Raw genomic sequence first — 22,159 nt, forward strand, 5'->3', positions numbered from 1 at the left:
GAGCTTGAAATGTGCAGCTTTTCCTAGAGTTCCTAATCAGTTATTGTCTACACCACTGTGTTGTTCCAAGCTCCCCTCTCAGCCTCTTCATCTCCTCAGTAGAAGTGTACTTTACTAAATGCAGAAGAGAGTGGTATCCATATTAGTACATTAATACAGATATTTTAATGAAAAAGGTCAGTCATAAAACTAAGAAGTGTTCTTCCTGTCAGACTCCACTGAAAGCCTCTTTGTTGAAAGGGCTAAGTGCTTTGACACGTCTCAGAAGGGAGTATGGTATAGGTCAGCTACTGCCTCCCATTTCCCCTGTAGGTTCTGAGATTACTTTTACAGACTATGTTGATATTCCTTCCCTAGAGAATTCTCCCCATTCCCGAGGCTTAAAGAGTATGCAAAGCTTATATAACGAATGTTCAGGTTTTTTCTCAGCCTTGATGTTATGAGTTATTTAAATGATATACTGACTTGTGGTGCTCTTGTACTGTTGGTAGGTAAAAGAGGTCATTCCATTATCCACTGGCACTTCTCCTGGGTTAAATCCCTACCTTACAAGAAATCTAAATTAATAAATGTTGGGTTTTAAGTATTTTCAGTACTTAACCAATATCTACAGGTCTCATTTTTAAGTTTTCATCTAGATCTCTACTTCACAACAATCTGACTAGAAGAAATGTATGGCTAATGACTCTGGACACTGACAGTATGTCTACATGTCTAACAGCAGTGAGTCTTGGAGCCTGGATCTACAGAGTTGGGCTTGCACTACAGTGCAGATGTTCAGTCTCTAGCTGAAATTTGGGCTCTGAAGCTTGGAGTGTTTCAGAGCCTGAGCTTGAGCCCACACCCAAATGTCTACACAGTGATTTTTAGCATTTTAGGTCAAGTCTGAGCTGTAGACCCAGCCTCTGAGATTTGGTGCTCTAGGTGTTGCTTTTTTTTTTTTTTTTTTTCTTTTCTTTCTGTGTAGACATATCCGGGCTGGACTTTAAGATCCAGTTTGACCCAGGCTCCTTTCAATGGGATTAAATTCTTTCTAATCCTTTTAGAAAAGATGCTCAAGGATTAATTTTTTATAAGGATTAAAACTATTCTGGTTCAGAACAATGAGTCAGAAGGGAAAGGCAAGTAAGTTAATGCTGACAGGATCAGCATTCATTTCCCTGCTGAAAATCCAAATGTTGAAGTAGAGAAGAACATAAAGTGGATAGACATCTTTAAGCTAACGCTCCTTGTCACGGCATGGAGACTGATCCCCATAAAAGAGCGGAGCTTCACAGACTCATAAGAAGAAAGAATGAATGGGTAGACAGCGCTTCCTCATTCTGTGCAAATCCACTTGCTATGAAGGTGTGACAGGGACCTATGTTAGACAAGGTAATAACACAAGAACAGGAATGAACGTGTCACTTTCATCCAGTAGTGTTGGAACAGTTTTTATAGTGAGGGTGCTCAAGGTGGAAACCATGTATCTGGGTTAGTAATTTAAGTTAGGGGGTGCAATAGCACCCCTACTTCCAGTACCTATGCTCTAACCTGCAAATTTAGTAGAGGTTTGGCAAGTATCTTGCAGTTAAAAGTTTTGAGGGTTGTTGTGTTTTATACATAAAATGTGTGTGATTATAACATAGCATGGCCTTGAACATAGGCGAGTATCACACAAGGCTTGCTGCATCTCTTACCTTTCTGGTCTCTGTGTACACTCCCTCAGATCATAGGTAAAGGCAGGAGGCCTATCTCAGGGGTCTTTTACAATCTGTTTTCAACACTCAAGATGACTTTCCTATTTTTATCCCTCTGTGTGTGTGACTCTAAATACAAAGCCCTTTTTAGTGGGATATAGACAACCCTTGCAGATATCTCCTTGTGGCTCCCTGGCTCTGTTCTCTCCCACCTGAAACCCAGCAGAAGAGGTGGGAATGGGAGTGGTTGATTATAGATGACAGTCTCGTTTATCAGTTACCTATCCGCTTACTTAGAATTAAAAAGACATCATCATAGAAAGAATGTCTGAGGAAGATTCCAGTTGTCTGGGTATCTAGCAATAATAAAACAGATGTAGACTTGTTAACTAATTACTACAAAAATGTAACAAATATTCATAAAGGAGAAACATGTTTCCAGAATTTCAGTTACATTAAATACCAGCAAATATCATATGACTAAAGGAACTTTGCCAAAGGCTCTAAAGAAACATCCAGCTATTTGGTATATATGCATGCTTTCTTGTGTATTGCTACTTTAAAAAAATAGATTAAGGCCAGAATGGACCATTATGATCTAGTCTGCGGTCCTGTATAACACAGGCCATAGAACTCATTTGTTGCATTTTTGCCTTGAATTACATTGTAGGCTTTCTGCTGCAAGGACTACATCTATTTGTGTCTTTATTAGAGGCCACAGTCTGGATCTAGGTGCTGCCCATAATACTATTAATTTAATAACTTTAGGAATTCAGCCTCACACAATACCCTATGAAATGAGTAATATTACCACATTTTATAGGTGAAGAAATAGAGGTATGGACTGGTACAAAATACCTTGTCCTATGGTCAAAAGTCAATGGCTGACCCAGGAACAGAAGCCAGAACACTCAACTTCTAGTTCTGTTCTTTTACCTCTAGAGTATACCCCCTCTAACAATTTAATTTGAACAGAATATATAATTTGAACAGGTACTTGTGTACTAATTGTAGTTCTGTATCTTTGTATCATAGTGAAGAGTAAATGATTATAGATTAAAGTCTTTTTAGAAGGAATACAAATATTAAAAGTAACTTTACAGATTGCTGGGAGATAATTTTCCAAACCATGGGCCCATTTCTACAAGCCTTACTCATCAGAAGAGGCCTATTAAAGCCAGGCTTGAGACTGAGTTTTAAGTTACTATGGAAAAATATCAGATTTAAGAGCACAGTTGGAGAACAAAATCTTTTAAGGCAATAGCTCTATACATCGAATATACTCAGCAGACAGTAACATCTGGTGGTGTAGCACAGAATTTAAAACATTAACACATATTGTGTGGATATGCATGATTTCTGTAAAGCTATCTTGTAAATACAAGAATGTAAATCTCATGTGATCTATCCTTCACATTTTAGGATTCACTTACATCCTTTTTTTAGCAAGTACAAGGGATGATGATTAACTCCTGACCCTATTAGTGATGCTACCATTAATCAAATGGTGGTAGTTTACAACGTTTTTGACCTAAATGACTTGTCATGAAAGCAAAAGTGATCAACTTGCATTAACTCTCCTTTTGAGTTAAACTAACAAAAAACTTCCCCATATTTTAATTGAAAATATTTGGATGAAATTGAAGAGGCCAAATAAACTGATTTATTGCATTTGAAGATCCGGATTGACTTCAGTCTAGATTTTTGGAACTATGATAGTTTACACCAGTTGAAGATTAGTCCCAGGGGTTGGTGTATGTTTCTGTATGTGGTGGAATTCTGGAAACTCCCATAAAATTCTGGAAACCTGTACATGAGTTCAGGGGCAGATTTAGGGTCAGGCAACCCAGGTCACTGCCTGGGGTACCAGGTTCAGGGTATTGTAAGGTATTCAGAAGTTTAACAAATGGAGGAGGTGCTATTTAGTCTGGCCCTCCATGGGTTGATGAAAGAGAGGTGGAAAGAAAAACACTCTTGTGCTGGAGCATATTGTGGGATTGTAGCACAAACCATCTGTGGCCAGCTATTTCCTTCTGCAAACAGGACTAATACCTTTTGCACCTCCACTCTCTCTGATCAGGAGCTCCCACCCATTGGATCTGTGAGTGTGGATTCAGTGGCCTATGCCTACCCCAATCCAGCATTTCCTGCTACACTGGCCCATTCAGTGCTGACATGAAGTCAACTTGTTAGCTTGCAGGAGTGCTCCAGTTGCTCCACCTGCATTCCATGCCCACAGAATGTCTCCAGGAAGCTTTTGTGGCATAGAGAGTCCTCCCTTAATGGGTTATTGTCACCATCATGCACTTGACTAAATTACAAGCCTTGTAACTTCAACAATGAAATCTAATTGAAGTGTGTGGAGCTAGACTGCAGGGATGGTTGAATGGATTGCTTTTAGGAAAGGTCATTGTCCAGCACTGGGCTTTGGTACTTCATGTGACTCCTTTGTGCCTTTGCAGAAATTGCTAGATACGACAGAAAAACATTTCCTGAAATCTAGTAGCCTTGTCTTGTACTATTGATGGTATTAAAGTTGCAGCCACAACGGGCTGGTCTACACTACTGCGGTAAATCGATTTAACTTATGCAACTTCAGTTATGTGAATAATGTAACTGAAGTTGACGTCATTAGATCCACTTACCGTGGTGGCTACGCTGTGCTGTGTCAATGGGAGAGCATCTCCCATCAACTTCCTTCATGATTCTCAGGGAGATGGAGTAAACAAATTGATGGGAGAGTGCTCTCCCATCAATTTAGCGTGTCAGACCTGCTAAATCAATACTCATTGCAGCAGTGCCAGTCTACTGGTAAGTGTAGACTTGGCCAAAGAGACATTGGACCAGATCCCCAGCAGCATCTGTGTTTCTTCTCCTTCTGAGAATCTGCCTGTACAGGAGAGATCCTCTGGGGCCTAGATGCACTGAGTTTACGGCTACTTCATATTGGAGCAATGCAGAGCAGCCATAATGAGGCTGAGGATCGAGACCACTGATTCTATTACTGATACTGGATTTGCCTAGTGGAAATAAGAACAGAGCCTGCTCCCTTGTGTGGAATTGTTCTTCAGCATACCATCAACAAATTTGTCTTTCCATTTATACTTTTCAGGGACAAACAGTTACCTGTATGTAACTTGATCTCTAAAGAGCTTCAATTTCCCTTGGCTTATGAATGAGCCATTCAATCTATGTATACTTTTTTTTTTCTCTCTCTCTCTCTTCTGTTCATTGTTGAAAATGATCTCAGTGAAAGGAGTTCTTTGTTTTTTCAGTGGGGTGTTACCAGAATTCTTTACATTGGAATGACAGAAATCAATGACCTCAGCAAGGGGTAACTGTAGTTCAGCAACTGACACATTAATTTCAGTGTATAAATGATACTGAAAGAAAAATAACTAATTCTAAAATAGTTGCTATTTTAAATCAAATTGACTTGTCTACTTCAATTTTATAGCATTCAGAGGGTGAATAGTTTTCTAGAAGCAAAATTAATCACAAAGCTTTTCTACTGAAGTTCAAGATGGCATTTAAACACTTTTCCCCCCAAGGTATATTGGTAGTCACAAGCTCTTCAGTATTTGGTAAATTTAAAATGCATGTAAAACCTCATTGCATCTCTAAAATGTATGAAAGTCTATGCTATGTGATATGACATCCAAATTTGACAAAGTTAGGCACTCATTGCATCACTGCTGTATTTAGACACTGTTGTTGCAGGTAACACCCTCCATCAGCGCCATCTTGCTCAATAATGCATCACATGTTGAAACAAGATCACAGAGCTGCAGGGGTATGAAAAGAGCAAAGTTGTATCTGACTTTATAGAAATGGTGGTTACATAATTCTTACAGCAACGAGGTCACAGAGCAGTAGGGGAAAGTAAAAACATGGATGCGGTAAAACCAAACTAAAACAGATTAATGGAACAGGGATTGTAACAGGATGATGGATGCTTTAGATACTTGCATGGTAAGAGATGGCAACGTACAAAATGTGGATTCATTTCTGGTTCATTGAAGTGGGGTTCCCAAAACTAATGAAACATTGCTCTTCCTTCATAGTGAGTTATCCATTCTTAAGGGGGGGGCAGGGAAGAGAAGAAAAATGTGCACTTTTGACACACATAGTGGAATATAATTTGCACAGTTCAAAAAGGAATTCAGAGTTTACTTGAAATGTGTACTGAAATACTCATTTTCTCCACCAAAGTGTTCTGAGGTCTAACAATGGAACTCCATATAACATGCATGGCAAGAGCTTGAAATTGCCTCCCTGTTTCCTAAAGCAGTCAAGGTTAGTAGCGTTGTCAGACCCCAGTTCATCACTTATTGAGAAATGCAGCAATGCGTTAGATTTTGATTTATTTGTCTATAAATTGTATTAGAGGTGAGGCTGGTATGATTAAGGCGATCTTACGCTTCCCATTATAAGATCTTATTTTCAATTGCTTATAACATGGCCAAACTTCAACAGTGTGGGCTGAAATTTTACATGCCATATGTCTGCCTCAGCCTGACTTTAATTTCAGCCAAAATACTCCAGCCATTTTCAAGATCAAGCTTGGGAGGGAATACATTGTTTGATCCATGTTTTAAAAAAAAAATTCTAGTCACCTTTTCTTTGAACAGTGGTAGGGTTCTCATGCTTTGAAGCAATGAGTTGAAATTTAGGTGGAGTCTGACCTTTTGCTCTACCCATGAAAATGTGCCTAAATTTGATGAATTTATAAGTCTTTGGAAAAAAACCTGCAGTTTGCACATGCTTAGAGACTACTTTGGTTTAGCAGTTAAAATCTAAGAACATGCTCAAGCCTCTTACAGCTTCTAGTGCTGACCAGACTCCCTTGCTGGCACCCAGCAGTGTGGATGAGGGATTTGCTGCTTCCAAAAAAAAAAAAAATACATCACAGTTTACTAGATCTACCAGGATCTACCAGGGATCACTGCTCCATGTAACATAGAGCACTTAGATATGTTTATAGTGAAATCAAGTAAAAGTTTGTTTAATGATAAACAAAGAGGAGAGGGTCCCAAAGCCCAGGCTCCAGCCCAAGCCTGAATGTCTACGCAGCAGGATTTAGCTCTGTAGCCTGAGCTCCCAACCCTGAGACAGCTGACCCAAGCCAGTCACAGCCATGCCACAGGTCTTTTATTCCAGGGTAGATATACCCCAAGTCTCCAATACATTCTTTGTATGACTATAATTGTTGCAATTTCACTCTAGACTTATTAGCAGATACAGTACTATGTATTTGATAGCTGTCTTTCATAAAATCCTATATTTAATTCATGCTCTCACCTCACTTATGAAGATTCAGTATTGCCAAGCCCAAGCATTCTGAAAATAAGTTCAGCTTTAAAATTATGAGATTTTCAAAAATAAAACAAGTTGGGTTCTTTTTTTAATTGCCTTCTATTGTTGTGCCTTTGGAATACAGTTGGATTACATTTCCTAGCTTTTCCCTGCAACCATAATCACTTGAAATTTTTTTTCTAAGGGAAATCTGAGATTCTCATGTAATCAGCTGAATCCAGGATCTGGTGCTTTAGAGAAATGCCTATTAGTGTGATTTTTCAGGATAAAATCACAAGAGCTAGCAGTACTAGAGATTGTAGTGAACAAGGAGGCTAAAGTAATCCAAGTAACATTGAACAAAATGTTGAGATTTAAAAAATAAAAAAAGGTTGCAAGCAGGGCTGTCAAACAATTAAAAAAAATCATGATTAATTGTGTGATTAAACAATAATAGAATACTATTTAAATATTTTTTGATGCCTTCTACACTTTCAAATATATTGATTTCAGTTACAACACAATACAAAGTGTACAGTGCTCTATTTATTTTTTATTTGTATTTTTTACTTGCACTGTAAAAAAAAAAAAAAAAAAAAAAACTCCCAAAAGAAATAGTATTTATCAATTCACCTAATACAAGTAATGTAGTGCACTGTCTTTATCGTGAAAGTTGAACTTACAAATGTAGAATTATGTACAAAAATCCCTGCATTCAAAACTAAAACACTCTAAAATTTTAGAGCCTGCAAGTCCACTTCTTCCTACTTCTTGTTCAGTAAATCAATCAGACAAACAAGTTTGTTTAACTTACTGGAGATAATGCTGCCCGCTTCTTGTTTACAGTGTCACCTGAAAATGAGAACAGGCATTTGTATGGCACTGTTGTAGCCAGACTTGCAAGATATTTACATGCCCGATGTAGTAAACATTCATGTTCCTTTATGCTTCAACCACTATTCCAGAGGACATGCATCCCTGCTGATGATGGGTTCTGCTTGATAACAGTCCAAAGCAGTGTAGACTATGCATGTTCATTTTCATTATCTGAGTCAGATGCCACCACCAGAAGGTTGATTTTCTCTTTTGGTAGTTTGGGTTCTGTATTTTCCACATTGGAGTGTTGCTCTTTAAGACTTCCGAAAGCATGTTCCATACCTTGTCCCTCTCAGATTTTGAAAGGCACTTCAGATTCTTAAACCTTGGGTTGAGTGCTGTAGCTATCCTTAGAAATCTCATATTGGTACCTTCTTTGTGTGTTGTGAAATCTTCAGTGAAAACATTCTTAAAATGAACAACCTGGTGGGTTATCATCCAAGATTGCTATAACATGAAATATATGGCATAATGTGGGTAAAACAGAACAGTGGACAATTCTCTCCCAAGGAGTTAAGTCACAAATTTAATTAATGCATTCTTTTTTTAATGAGCATCATCAGCATGGAAGCATGTCTTCTGGTATGGTGGCTGAAGCATGAAGTGGATTATGGATGATTAGCACATCTGGCATGTAAATACCTGGCAATGTCAGCTACAAAAGTGGAAAGCAAATGCCTGTTCTCACTTTCAGGTGACATTGTAAATAAGAAAAGGGCAGCATTATTTCCTGTAAATGTAAACAAACTTGTTTTCTTAGTGATTAGCTGAACAAGAAGTAGGACTCAGTGTACTTGAAGAACATAAGAATGGCCATACTGGGTCAGACCCAAAGGTCCATCTGGCCCAGTATCATGTCTTCCAACAGTGGCCAATGCTAGGTGCCCCAGAGGGAATGAACAGAACAGGTAATCATCAAGTGATCCATTCCCTGTCGCCCATTCCCAGCTTCTGGCAAAAAGAGGCTAGGGACATCACCCCTGCCCATCCTGGCTAATAGCCTAGGCGCTGAAGTTTTAAATTATTATGTTTTTGAGTGCAGTTATGTAACAAAATAAAATCTACATTTGTAAGTTGCACGTTCTTGGCAAAGATTGCACTACAGTACTTGTATGAGGTGAATTGAAAAACATTATTTTTTGTTTATCATTTTTACAGTGTGAATATTTGTAATCAAATAATATACACTGATTTCAGTTACAACACAATACAATATATATGAAAATGTAGAAAAACATTCAAAATATTTAATACATTTCAATTGGTATTCTATTGTTGAACAGTGTGATTAAACTGCGATTAATCACGATTCATTTCTTTTAGTTAATTGTGTGAGTTAACTGCGAATAATCAACAGCCCTACTTGCAAGTCTTAATATTGATGGTACTATAGGAGATGGATCAGATGCTCTAATCAGGATAGGAATGCTCATAATTTGTACAGTAACTCCTCACTTAAAGTCGTCCCTGTTACCATTATTTCGTCGTTACGTTGCTGATCAATTAGGGAACATGCTTGTTTAAAGTTGTGCAGTGCTCCCTTCTAATAGTGTTTGGCAGCTGCCTGCTTTGTTCACTGCTTGCAGGAAGAGCAGCCCGTTGAAGCTACCTGGTGGGGGCTTGGAACCAGGGTGGACCAACAGCACCCCCTATCAGCTGCCTGCTCCGCTAAGTGCCCTGTGCAGCAGCTACCCAGCAGGCTAGCAATTGCAGCTGTCCCTCCCCTCCTGCCATGTGCTGCTCCTGCCCTCTGCCTTGGAGCTGCTCCAGGAGACTCCTGCTTATTGTGTGGGTCGGGGGAGGATGAAGCGGGGGGCTAATATCAGGATGTCCCCTTCCTCCCTGCTCCTGCATCCTGCTTACCCTATCTTCTATAGAGCAGGGGGGACACACGACAGGGTTTTGCTGGCAGCAGTTGTGGCCTCAGCAAGCTGATCTAATTAACAAGGCAATGTACTTAAAGGGGAAATGCACATCTCTTTCTCTCTCTTCCCTCCCTCCATTCCTGCTGCTTTGTAGACTGTGAGAGTTAACCCTTGAGGGCTCAGCCAATTGCTAGTTCATTTAGAAGTAAGGCATTCCCTGGGAAATATCCCACCTTCTGACTCCTCCACCTCAACCAAGCTTCACAATCATCATCACTATGTACAAGTATTAAATTGTTTGTTTAAAACTTGTGTGTGTGTGTGTGTGTGTATCTATCTATTTATCTATATGTATTTAAAAAATATAGTCTTTCGTCTGGTGAAAAAAAAAATTCCCTGGAACTGAACCCCCTCATTTACATTAATTCTTATGGGGAAATTGGATTCGCTTAACATTGTTTTGCTTAAAGTCACATTTTTCAGGAACATAACTACAATGTTAAGTGAAGAGTTACTGTAATTGCTTGAGATGCAAGCAAGACTTCATGAAAGTTATAGTGCATTTGAAAGGACCAGGAGGTAACTGATAACCTCTCCTGAGATAAATCTGTTACAGAAACAATTCCAGCTTTTCCTTATTCATTTTACTAACCTCTCCCCAACATCAATTTTTAATTTAAAGTTATTCTAGAGAGAAGAATGATAGGTTAATTTTTCTAAAACCTGCATATATTCATATTCTCTAACCCAAGCATCCTTTCTTTAATATTCATTTAAGCAACATTTTAACTGTTGCTATCAATTTACGTGCATATATTTATAACACTGGTTCAGTGTTTGCTGAACTACAGCCATAGCTTAGATACAGTTCATAACATTAGAAATGCACTGTAATTTACTTTAACTTCTTATTAGTTTCTCTTGTGCTTTCTGTTGGATGTCTGTAAGCTTGTACATTTTTTCTGTAGTATCTGCTACAGTCAAACACACCCATTACAATATTTTATTCTTTAAAATGTTCTTTAATTTCTCTTTTAATAGAAGGAAGGAGAAAAAGATCACCAAGTTCGCTTGGCAGTTGGAAATGGAGTAAGGAGTGATGTATGGAGAGAATTTTTAGGCCGATTTGGTGACATAAAGATGTGTGAGTTTTATGGGGCTACTGAAGGAAACATTTGTTTCATGAACCATACCGGGAAAATTGGATCTGTGGGACGTACTAATTTCTTTTATAAGGTAAGTATTCAATATTTTATTTGGGAAGGAGCACTGGGGATAAATGTGATTCTTAATTCAGTAACTAGATCAGAAGAAGTGAGGCCTAAAATCAGTGGGAGTTGAGGATGCAGAATCAAGTTCTAAGTCTTTTGATCTAGTTACTGCAGGTTTAACTGACAGTGTTCAATGCTGCCAAAATCATCTGTATATAGTGCTCCCACCTGTGCTAATGGCAGCGCCAGTGGGATTTTTTCCCCTTAATATTTCCTAGAATAGAAAAGATCTAAATGAGTGAAACTCCACCATCCTGAAAGTTTCAAGAAAGTTCTGTTCAGTTCTGCATTCCAAATCTTTGTTACTAGGCAAGAGACTAGATTAGAATTATTTAATGTGTCACTGATTTATAAGCAGAAATATATGTTATAAGATCAGGGGTTGGGGGGCTGATTTAATGATAAATATATATTACAGGCTTCTTGCCTTTTTTAAGGATTTGGTTTAAAAAACTAGACTCTAGGAAATGAGCAGGGGAGCAAATCAGAGCAGATGACCTCAAAACTGAGAAATGGGGAACCACTGGCTTTCCTGCATGTTCTTTCTGCTCATCAGGAGTCTGTAGACACTCGTATGCCTCTAGTCCATCTACTTCCCAGTCTTCAAACTTTTGTTTTCTGGGGCAGAGCTGGAGATCAAGTACTCACCACTCCATGTTATCCTCTCTAGACCTAGGGATATTCTGCCAGGAACTCCTTTCTGCTGTATCCCACTGTATGGCTTCAACTACTCAAAAACAGAAGAACAATATCTGTGGGCAGCATGGCTTCCTGGGGGTGCCTGCAGTACTGCCAACCCCAAGCTTTCAAAAATCATGAGATTAGCTTAAAAATCCAGAGATTATTTTTAAAAACAATACATTTCTATTTTCTGAGACTTTACGATACACTTGCTTCATGTTTTTGAAGCTTTCCACAACCATGAGGACTCAACTTTTTTTGTAATGAAAGCTGGAATTTTCATGCAATCTGATTCTAACACGTGGGGCACTACGAAAAACACTGAAGATCATCAGACTTGATAAAATCATAAAAGATGGCAACACTGGATCAGGGCCGCCCAGAGGATTCCGGGGACCTGGGGTCTTCGGCGGTGGGGAGCCTCCGCTTCCGTGGTAAGTCAGTGGCGGAGGGTCTTTCCACTCCGGGACCCGCCACTGAAGTGCCCCAAAAACCCGCGATGGGGGCTCTCTTCCGCCGAATTACCGCTGAAGAGGACCCACCGCCGAGGAGCAGCCCGGTCTTTGGCGGTAATTCGGCTGCTGCAGGTCTTCGGGGCACTTTGGCGGCGGGTCCCGGAACGGAAGGGCCCCCCACCACTGAATTACTGCCGAAGACCCGGCTGCACTTTGGCGACGGGTCCTGCTTCTGCGGTAATTAGGCGGCGGGGGGTCCTTCTGCCAGGAGCAGAAGAAGCTCTGGGAGCCTGGGCCCCACGAGAGTTTTCCGGGGACCCCGGAGCGAGTGAAGGACCCCGCTCCAGGGATCCCGAAACACTCTCCGCTGCCCCACTTGCTTCCCCCTCCCCCCCCCGGGCGGCCCTGCACTGGAATAGTCCATAGGAAGAAGCCCTTGGTTTAGAGACTGCACGATTAAGAGTACAGTTCTCCATGGAGTTAGTAGGATAGTAATGTTCAGGGCTAGGGTTTCAAAGAATACACTTATCATACGCTAATGTGCAAATATTCATCTTAAAATAATAAATCAGAGTAATAATAAAGATTAACTACTATATCATCTAAAATATATTGATTATGGGTAACGTGATAGTGCAATGAAATTTTCAGTAATGCATGACTAAATCAGTGTGACCATTTTACGTCGTTTGTTTTCCATACTTCTAAATTTAAAAGATAAAAAGGACACTACTATACTAGCTTGACTGGAACAAGGGTATGATATACAGCAGGGGTAGCAATCTATGGCACACATTCCAAAGGTGCCATATGAGTTGATTTTCAGTGGTACTCACGCTACCCGGGTCCTGGCCACCAGTCCGGGGGGGCCTGCATTTTAATTTAATTTTAAATGATGCTTCTTAAACATTTTAAAAACCGTATTTACTTTACATACAATAATAGTTTAGTTTATATATTACAGACCTATAGAAAGGGACCTTCTAAAAATATTAAAATGTATTACTGGCATGCGAAACCTTAAATTAGAGTGAATAAATGAAGACTCTGCACACCACTTCTGAAAGGTTGCCCACTCCGATATATAGGAATGCTAAGAAATATTTCCTGCCCCCAGTCACATGACCAAGTCAAAGTTACGAAAATTTAATACCCCATCACATGGCAAAGGTCAAAATCCACTGAGTCTGTAACATTTATTTTGTTACTTTAGGTTAAAACTGGAAAGATAAATCTAATTGACTTTTTTCACTGTTTACTGCATGGTACATGTGTTGGCATTTCATTCAGCTTAGATAGTAAAATGTGTGGTTGGGACGAAGGAGGGTCACTCACGTCACCTGTATCATCCCTTCCCCACAAAATAGGAGGTGAGAAGGAGCTATGGAAGTAGGTGGAGAGTGCCTTTACAGTAGTATGCTGAGGTCAGTGTAGAACTTGATCATCCAAGCCCACACACAGGGCTTCCCAACCCCATTTTAAAAGGACCCTGAAAACTTCAGTTTCGGTGGATCTCTTGAACTCTACACTATGTTCACAGGCCTAGTGGCACACAGCCATTCTGTACTAAGCTTAGCATTGTTAAAACCAGTGGAGCTTAACCAGGCTTGGTGATGGTGGGATATTTTGATAAAAACATCTCTAGTATAGGCAGGCCTGGAAGGTGAACTTCTGGGTGACTTTTATAGAAGAACCTAAAACTGCTTCTGCAGAAGGATATTGCAACAAAGGTGAGATGGCAGAATTCATTAGGCTTTAAAGATTTGTTAAAATCCATGGGCCATAAGGTAATGGCCCAGTGCAACAAATTTTCTACACACTGTATGTAATCAATAGCTATGGTATATGGAGAGAAACTGCCAAAAAAAGTTATCCATGTAAATAGTTCAGATAATTTTTTAAAAAGAGTTCATCTAAGTGAATGGATGAAACTATTATGAATTTGTTTGGAACCTAAGTGTAGCTCCTGAGACAGTCTGCTGCTGATCATGTTGGTAGCACATTAAACGTTTTGGCTGACCTGGGCTCCTGGAGTACTATCAGCGTGATTCTGAGGGTACGTCTACACTACAGGACAACTCCGATTTTACATAAACCAGTTTTGTAAAACAGATTGTATAAAGTCGAGTGCACGCGGCCACACTAAGCACATTAATTCGGTGGCGTGCGTCCATGATCCGAGGCTAGCGTCGATTTCTGGAGCGTTGCACTGTGGGTAGCTATTCCATAGCTATCCCATAGTTCCTGCAGTCTCCCCGGCCCCTTGGAATTCTGGGTTGAGATCCCAGTGCCTGATGGGGCAAAAATCATTGTCGCGGGTGGTTCTGGGTAAATGTCGTCACTCATTCCTTCCTCCGAGAAAGCAACAGCAGACAATCATTTCGCGCCCTTTTTCCCTGGATTGCCCTGGCAGACACCATAGCATGGCAACCATGGAGCCCGTTTTGCTTTTTTTTTTTTTTTTTTGTCACCGTATGTGTACTGGATGCCGCTGACAGAGGCGATACTGCAGCGCTACACAGCAGCATTCATTTGCCTTTGCATGATAGCAGAGACGGTTATCAGTCGTTCTGTACCGTCTGCTGCCCATTGTAAATTGCATGAGATGACGGTTATCTGTCGTTCTGTACTGTCTGCTGCTGTCATGGGTGCCCCTGGCTGAGGTCGGCCGGGGGGCAAAGACAAAAATGGGAATGACTCCCCGAGTCATTCCCTCCTTTATGGTATCTAAAAATAGAGTCAGTCCTGCCTAGAATATGGGGCAAGTGTACTAGAGAACCAGTGTATCAGAGAGAACCAGAGAGCACAGCCGCTCCGTGTCAGATCCCACAGAAATGATGAGCTGCATGCCATTCTAGGGGGTGCCCCTGCAACAACCCCACCCGTTGCTTCCCTCCTCCCCAAACCTTCCTGGGCTACCGTGGCAGTGTCCCCCCCATTTGTGTGATGAAAGTAATAAAGAATGCAGGAATAAGAAACACTGACTTGTTACTGAGATAAAATGAGGGGAGGCAGCCTCCAGCTGCTATGATAGTCCAGGCAGGACATTAAGCGGTGCGGGGAGAGAGAGCCCAGCATCCCGCTGCTATGATAGTCCAGGCAGTACAGAATCTTTTCTTTACACATGAAAGGGAGGGGGCTGATGGAGCTCAGCCCCCAGTTGCTATGATGAGGACGGTTACCAGCCGTTCTGTACCATCTACTGGGAATGACCGGGATCATTCCTATTTTTACCCAGGCGCCCCCGGCCAGCCTCACCTGAGGCCAGCCAGGAGCACTCACGGGCTGATGATGACGAGGGGCTAGCAGTCATATTGTACCATCTGCCACCGGGAGGGGAGAGGGAGAGGATACTGCTCTTCACTGCCGCAGCATCGCGTCTACCAGCAGCATTCAGTAGACATAGGGTGACATTGAAAAAAGTCAAGAAACGATTTTTTCCCCTTTTCTTTCACGGGGGGGGGGGGGGTAAATTGACGAGCTATACCCTGACCACCCCGGACAATGTGTTTGACCCTACAGGCATTGGAGCTCAGCCAAGAATGCAAATACTTTTCGGAGACTGCTGGGGACTGTGGTGTTTACCTGGCCAGTGCATCCGAGTTCGGATTGCTGTCCAGAGCGGTCACAATGGTGTACTGTGGGATACCACCCGGAGGCCAATACCGTCGACTTGCGGCCACACTAACCCTAATCTGATATGGTAAATACCGATTTTAGTGCTACTCCTCTCGTTGGGGAGGAGTACAGAAACTGATTTACAGAGCCCTTTATATCGATATAAAGGGCTTCGTTGTGTGGACGGGTACAGTGTTAAATCGGTTTAATGCTGCTAAAATCGGTTTAAACACATAGTGTAGACCAGGCCTTACGCATTTTACTTTCAATGAATGGGAACAGACCCCACACGAGTGTTTTTGTGTGGTGACAAGCAGTGAAGTTATAAAAGAGTGTAGTCATCTCAGTTTGAAAGTTGTATGCAAACAGCTTAACAAGTGTCTTTTGTGAGGCTAAGTGACATTTGAGAGAGCTTCTGAATCTGGACAGACCTGTTTATTGCTATTACTACCTCTTTAAAGTCTGAATAAATTCATCTGAAGCTAAGGTCAACTGAGTGAAGTTGTATCAATTACACTGTAATTTACACCGTGGCTGTAATTTAATATTTAATATTTAACTTTTTGATTGTTAAAGTCAATACATTTTAAAGCAGACTTGAGTAATGAAAACAAGTAAAAACTGCAAGATGTGTACTGAAGGGTTAGTCTTCCTGTTTCCCTTTATTCACTGTTAGGACTTTTGTATAGAGATGAAACCCATAGGATTTTATACAATTTACTTTAAACCCCTACAGATTTTAATAGAAAATGAGATCATTTGTATCTAGTTTTTTTTAACCATCCTGGATAGATATTCTATAGAAGGGATAAAATGTTCTGTTAAATTCCATCGCTAAATAACTCTACAGAAAGATTGTCCTTTTTATAATAAATTCCGTTAGACTTTCCCATACGGTTCAGTAGGGGAAAAGTGGAGCGGTTCTTTTTTTATATTGCATGAGGGATTCTTCCACTCTCATTGAGTTCTTGTTTTTAGTTTTAGGTTTTGTAAACCCCTTCCTTCACCATCCCTTAAGACCTAGTGTCACAACAGCCATCTTAGAGTTAGAAAACTATAGTAGATGGATCTTCCTGTGGATCCTATTAACACCATTCCTTTAAATGGCTGGAGAGGTTTGTCTCTAAGAAACGTGCATCCAAGGGTTTAGATAATTAAGTAATAGGTGTCTTCTTCAGAATTTCTACCTCACTAGACAGCCAATTTAACCTTGTGCTATTATTGAGGCCCAATCCTGCTGTTCTTGAAATCAAGAGCAGCACACCCATAGTATGGGATTTTAAAAAGCAACTAAATATTTAGCAGCATAAATCCCATTGATTTAGAATGAGATTTGTGTTCCTAAGTCACTTTGGTGCATTTAAAAATTCCATCTATAATCTTTGGTAGGTTCAGGATCAGGCCCAGAGTTGTTATATCTCCCTCTGTGGCCTTCCACCCCGCCTTCCCCCTATGTCTTTAAACCATGGAAGGTGTGGAATGTTGTTTTATTTTAAATGGTACTGTTTATATACCCAGAAAGGAAGATTGATACTTTTTTCATTAATATAAAATAAAGGTGCTATTTGTTCTCCTCCGTGGTTTAGTCATATGACTTGAGTTAGCAACTGTAGACTAGAAGTTTTAAAAATTCTTTTAATTTGATTTATTTATTTTTGTAACTGGATAGTGAAGGTCTACAGACATTTCTGCTGTAAATTCTAACCAGTTAGCATTACTGTGCCCTATCAAAATACCAATCTCATTTGATAACATAACTGTGAAATCTTCTTCCCTCACCGTTCCCCAAAAATGAATATGTAAAGAATATAAGACCTCTCATGAACAGGAAATGGCCACTCTGCAATTAGTCTAAATTAGTTTATAATGTCTTTTTAAAATACTGCTCCAGCTCTTTCTTCTCCAGAAAATAAACCTGCATTAAGGGCTAGATTCACAAAGAAACGTGGGTGTGGTGAGACTGAATGTTGATGGATAAATAATTAAAAAAATTCAAAGTACAACAGCTTCAACAGGAGAAAATGAGGGAGCCCCACATCAGAATATCCCATAGCCTGGTGGCTAGGGCATTCACCTGAAAGGTGGCAGATCCCTATTCAACCCTTGCATCTTCTTCTGATGCAGCTGGTACTGGCCAACATCAGGCAGTATACAGAACTACTGTATAGGGTTCACCAGTCTGATTCAGTATGGCAGTTCCTATATTTGTACATTGAGGTTACGAGTGTGGAACAGAATCTAAAGATACTAAAGCTGATAAGACTGGTTCAGGCTCCGAAGATGAAAGCAATTTTTTTGTCACTAACTGCCGTCTCCTAAAGCAAGGAGCCAAAGACTAATGTGTGATTGATGTTCCATTTGCCAAATTATAGGTAATGTGACAGATACAATGCCAGGAACCAGAAAATGATCTTCTGTCAGCCAAATTGTACTTTATTATATTTTCAGTTGTGTGAAGAAAAAGGAGAATGCTGTAGTAGTGTGCCATGCATCCGAAGAGCCACTGAATGTGAGATGCTAACTGGAAATTGGTGCTCATGTCTAGGAATAATTTAGTTTATTTGCACTGTGTAATCTCTAGGTACAATGGATCCTGTTGACATGTTTGAAGGTACAGTTACTCAGTCCATCTGCATGAACAGCTTTTTCAAAAAACAAGATGTCTATATGCCTCATGTGAATAGAATTAATGCAATAGAAAATGGGAGCCTACATCTGCTAAGGAAACAAAATTTGCAGAGGCCTCTGAACAGGAATGCACAGAGCAGCTTCAGACCTTTTATGCATATATTATTTGTGTGATGCATAAGAAGTTAGGCATGAGACTCCCATTAATACTGATCAAAGATGCATGGAAAAGACACTCCATATTACCCTTAAAATATACCCTGTGCTACAAGAGAGAAAATGCAACAGGAGTGTGGGGAAAGGGAACTCATATGTTGCAAAAAGTGGTAACGGAGTACAAATTACTACCTACTTAAAAATCAGCTTCTAAAAACTTGTATTCAGAACTTTGCATGTAACATTTTTTGCCAGTATTTTAGTTAAAAAAAAAAATAAAAAATTGTAAGGGCCTGAATCTTTCTCCAGTACTCATGCTGTGTAATACCTTGTTCTGTTGTTCTGTAGAAATCAGTGGAACTTTGACTCTACATAAGAATGGATGACAGAATCAGGTGCTATTTTAACCTTTTTATCTGATGGAAAGCTTGACTGTGGCAATCAATCAAAAACATTTTAGCATTTTTGTTGAGGTTTATTACCTTTCTTTCACAGAACAAAGAATCTCAGGACTGACCCAGTTCTAGAGGAGTTTGGTTTTTGTTCGTAATCTTAAATTTTAAAATAACAGAACAGGTACTTTTTAACATGAAAACGAAACTTCATGTAAAGTTTTAGCTAAAGCAGATATAAGCTTCTGGAAATTAAGAATTTGTGTGTTAATATTAATGTGTTTATCAACAGTGTTACTAGCAACTCCTATATTTTTGCCTGTTCAGCAAAGATTAAAACATGTCTGAAAATTAATAACACTGCTACTCTTTTGATAATGAGGTTATTCACATAGCTTTTGACAAGCATGCTCTAATACTGCCACTATATTCCAAGATAGTTTACTGTACCAGTATTTTCTGGGGTTAGTACCAGCTGTTTTTTTGCAAGGCTCTTTTTTTTTTTTTTTTTTTTTTTTAAATAGTTGGTCCTGTTACTGGCTAGCCAAATTATGAAGGGAAACAATTTAGCCAAAACAGGGTTAAATAGTGTCCAAACTCTGTTTTCATACATGGTTCAGAGTTCATCATAGGTAAGACCTTGTACTTATGAAACATAGTTAATGTATGAAGCTGTTGTGCTAGGAAAGGAAATTATTTAAGTCTTTGAATTTGTTTGGATGGTAGATCCTGAATCTTAGGGCTTGTATACAAGGAAAGCTATTGCAAAATAAAATTAGGGTGTGAATTAAAAATACAATAGCTATTCTGCACTAGTTCCTCATGTGGACACACTTACTCCACACAAAGAGGGTCTTTCTGCAGATTAGCTCAATCTACTTCCAAAGTGGATTAACCTAAACCACATGAAAGCACAATTTCGACTATGTCTACACTGTGAGATAGAGGTGTGATTCTCAACTTATGTACACACATTCATCAAGCTAGCATCTATATAAATAATAGTCGAGCCATGGTAGCACAGGCAGCAATGGTACAGTTTCAGGTGAGACTGTACTTGGCATGGCTAAACTGTGCCTCTGGTGATGCTCCCTATGCTATCGTGGCTACAAGTACTATTTATATTCGCACTAACTCTCATCGACCTAGCACGAGTATGTGTAAGTGAGCTGGGAATCACACCCCTAGCTCATGGTGGTGATGCAGCCTTACGGAGGAACAAGTGTTCACACTGGGAACTTGTGTGGAATAGCTATTCTTGTCTATTTTCCTGTGTAGACAAGTGTATACATGTATCAGTTTGTTTTATAAACATCTGTCATTCAGCAGTAGATTACCTGTAAAATTTCCGGCTGACAGCATCAGGCAGTGATGTACATCTTTTTACAGGTCCATTGTGAGTTTAAAATATAATAATTTTAAAACAATTTTTAAAACATATTTGAATTGAAATATTGTATTTGAAAAGAGCCGCGGTGTGACACTATGATGATACTGTTCGCTAGAAAAAAAGATGGTCCTGTAGTTAAGGTATTAGCACAGCACCTAGAAGACCCAGGTTCAATTTCTTGCTCAGCCCCAGGCTGTCTGTGTGACTGTGGGACAGTCACTTGGCGTCTCTGTGCCTCAGATCACCATTTTATAGATGGGGATAATAGCACTTCTCTACCTCACAGGAGCATTGTGAAGATAAATGCATTAAAGATTGTGAGGTGCTCAGATACTATAGTAATTTGGCCATTTAAGTACTTTTAAGTAGATAAATAACATTAGAGCAACATAATCACAGGGCAGTGGTGATACAGAGTATGGTCAGATTGCAATTTAGCTGGTTGAAAGGTTCATGTGTTGTATAATTGTTTATTTATCCAGTAAAAAAGTTAAAATTAGATGAACGATCCACTGCATTACACTGTGTAGAATAATACAGTGATGTTTGTCTACATCTCTTCCTTCCCCATAATTTGGAATAGTCAAGATGAAACAGATTTAGGTCTGTAACTGCAGCAGTATGATGCAACACCACCTGCTATGCCAAGGTGATTCCAATTCACAAACTTTAATGCAGAAGGAAAGCAGCTTGCACGTAGACAGATTTATGGTATTACAGATGCTGATAAGTAGGTTTAGTAAATCTCAGTTCACGTGTCCAGTCTTTAGATCATTGGACTGATACACAGCAGTGTACTATTAGAGGTACTCTTTGTTAGACCAGGTGTTTAAACAAAGGTTCTTTTGCTTCATGCTCTGGGTCGCAGTGAGATCCAAAGATGCATCTTTGGTCAGGGAAATCAGGTAATCTCAACATTTCCTCTGTCAATGAAACAGATTATGCAAATAAGGTTGTACTTGAGTGCCTAATGACAATTGAATTATCATATGCAGTCAGTTGCTTTGCTACCAAAATCTAGCCTTTACATTATAAAGCATTTTCAATATATCTAATACAAAAAGTACTGTTTATAACTGTTACAGTATCATTCAATTTCATGTTACAAAAGGTGTGCACAGTGTGCAGCTGCATTCACTAATCCAGCATCCAACCACCACAGACTTGATTCTTTCTAAATTGTCCCCTGTGCTAATTAGTGGTTGCTATAAAAATTCAGGCATCAGTGACAGCAAAATGAATAGTGGTGTGATCAGGTTAATGGACGAACCAATTAGAAATACATTATACTATTCAGCCAAATTAATTGAAGGCAAATAAGCATTTTATGTTTTAGCATCTTATCCATTACATGAGACATTTTCCTAATCCCAGTCCCTAATTACATTGTATTTCTTGCTGGTGAAAAAAGGTGCTGTGTGATTAAAATATATATTTATAATTGTTTTCTCCCACACTGGTCCTGTCAATACTTCTCCTGCAAAGATTTCCAGAAATCGTTTTAGTCCTACTTTTACAAGAACTACTGGTGCACTTCTTTAGGAGAAAGAAGATGAGAAGAGTCAGGAAGCAGGCTAGCTGAATGCACAGAAGGATAAGTGAATATCTGATAAGAAGTGCACCCTGCCCATACGATGACAAAGACTCTGGTTCTAGTTATCATTTACATGAAAACTGCTTTACACCACTTGCAAAGGGCTCTTAGGCCAGGTCTAGACAACAGATCTATATTGGTATATCTGTTGTTCAGGGGTATGAAAAATTCACGCCCCTGAGTGACATAGCTATACCAATCTAACTCCCCATGTAGACAGTGCTGTACTGATGAGAGAGCTTCTCCTGCCGACTTAGTT

The 22,159-nt window shown here is 39.7% G+C and overlaps 1 protein-coding gene across 1 annotated transcript in view; it reads left to right on the forward strand.

Annotated features, from left to right (window-relative positions):
* The window catches only part of SLC27A6 (solute carrier family 27 member 6), a 58,623-nt gene that overhangs the window by 19,045 nt on the left and 17,419 nt on the right, over positions 1-22,159 (forward strand). Inside the window, exon 6 of the mRNA XM_032795445.2 lies at positions 10,757-10,951. Coding sequence (XP_032651336.1) covers positions 10,757-10,951 — 195 coding nt within the window. The remainder of the gene's footprint in view (positions 1-10,756; positions 10,952-22,159) is intronic.

The sequence above is a fragment of the Chelonoidis abingdonii genome, chromosome 6 (assembly GCF_003597395.2).
Source record: "Chelonoidis abingdonii isolate Lonesome George chromosome 6, CheloAbing_2.0, whole genome shotgun sequence".
Classification (NCBI taxonomy): domain Eukaryota; kingdom Metazoa; phylum Chordata; order Testudines; family Testudinidae; genus Chelonoidis; species Chelonoidis abingdonii.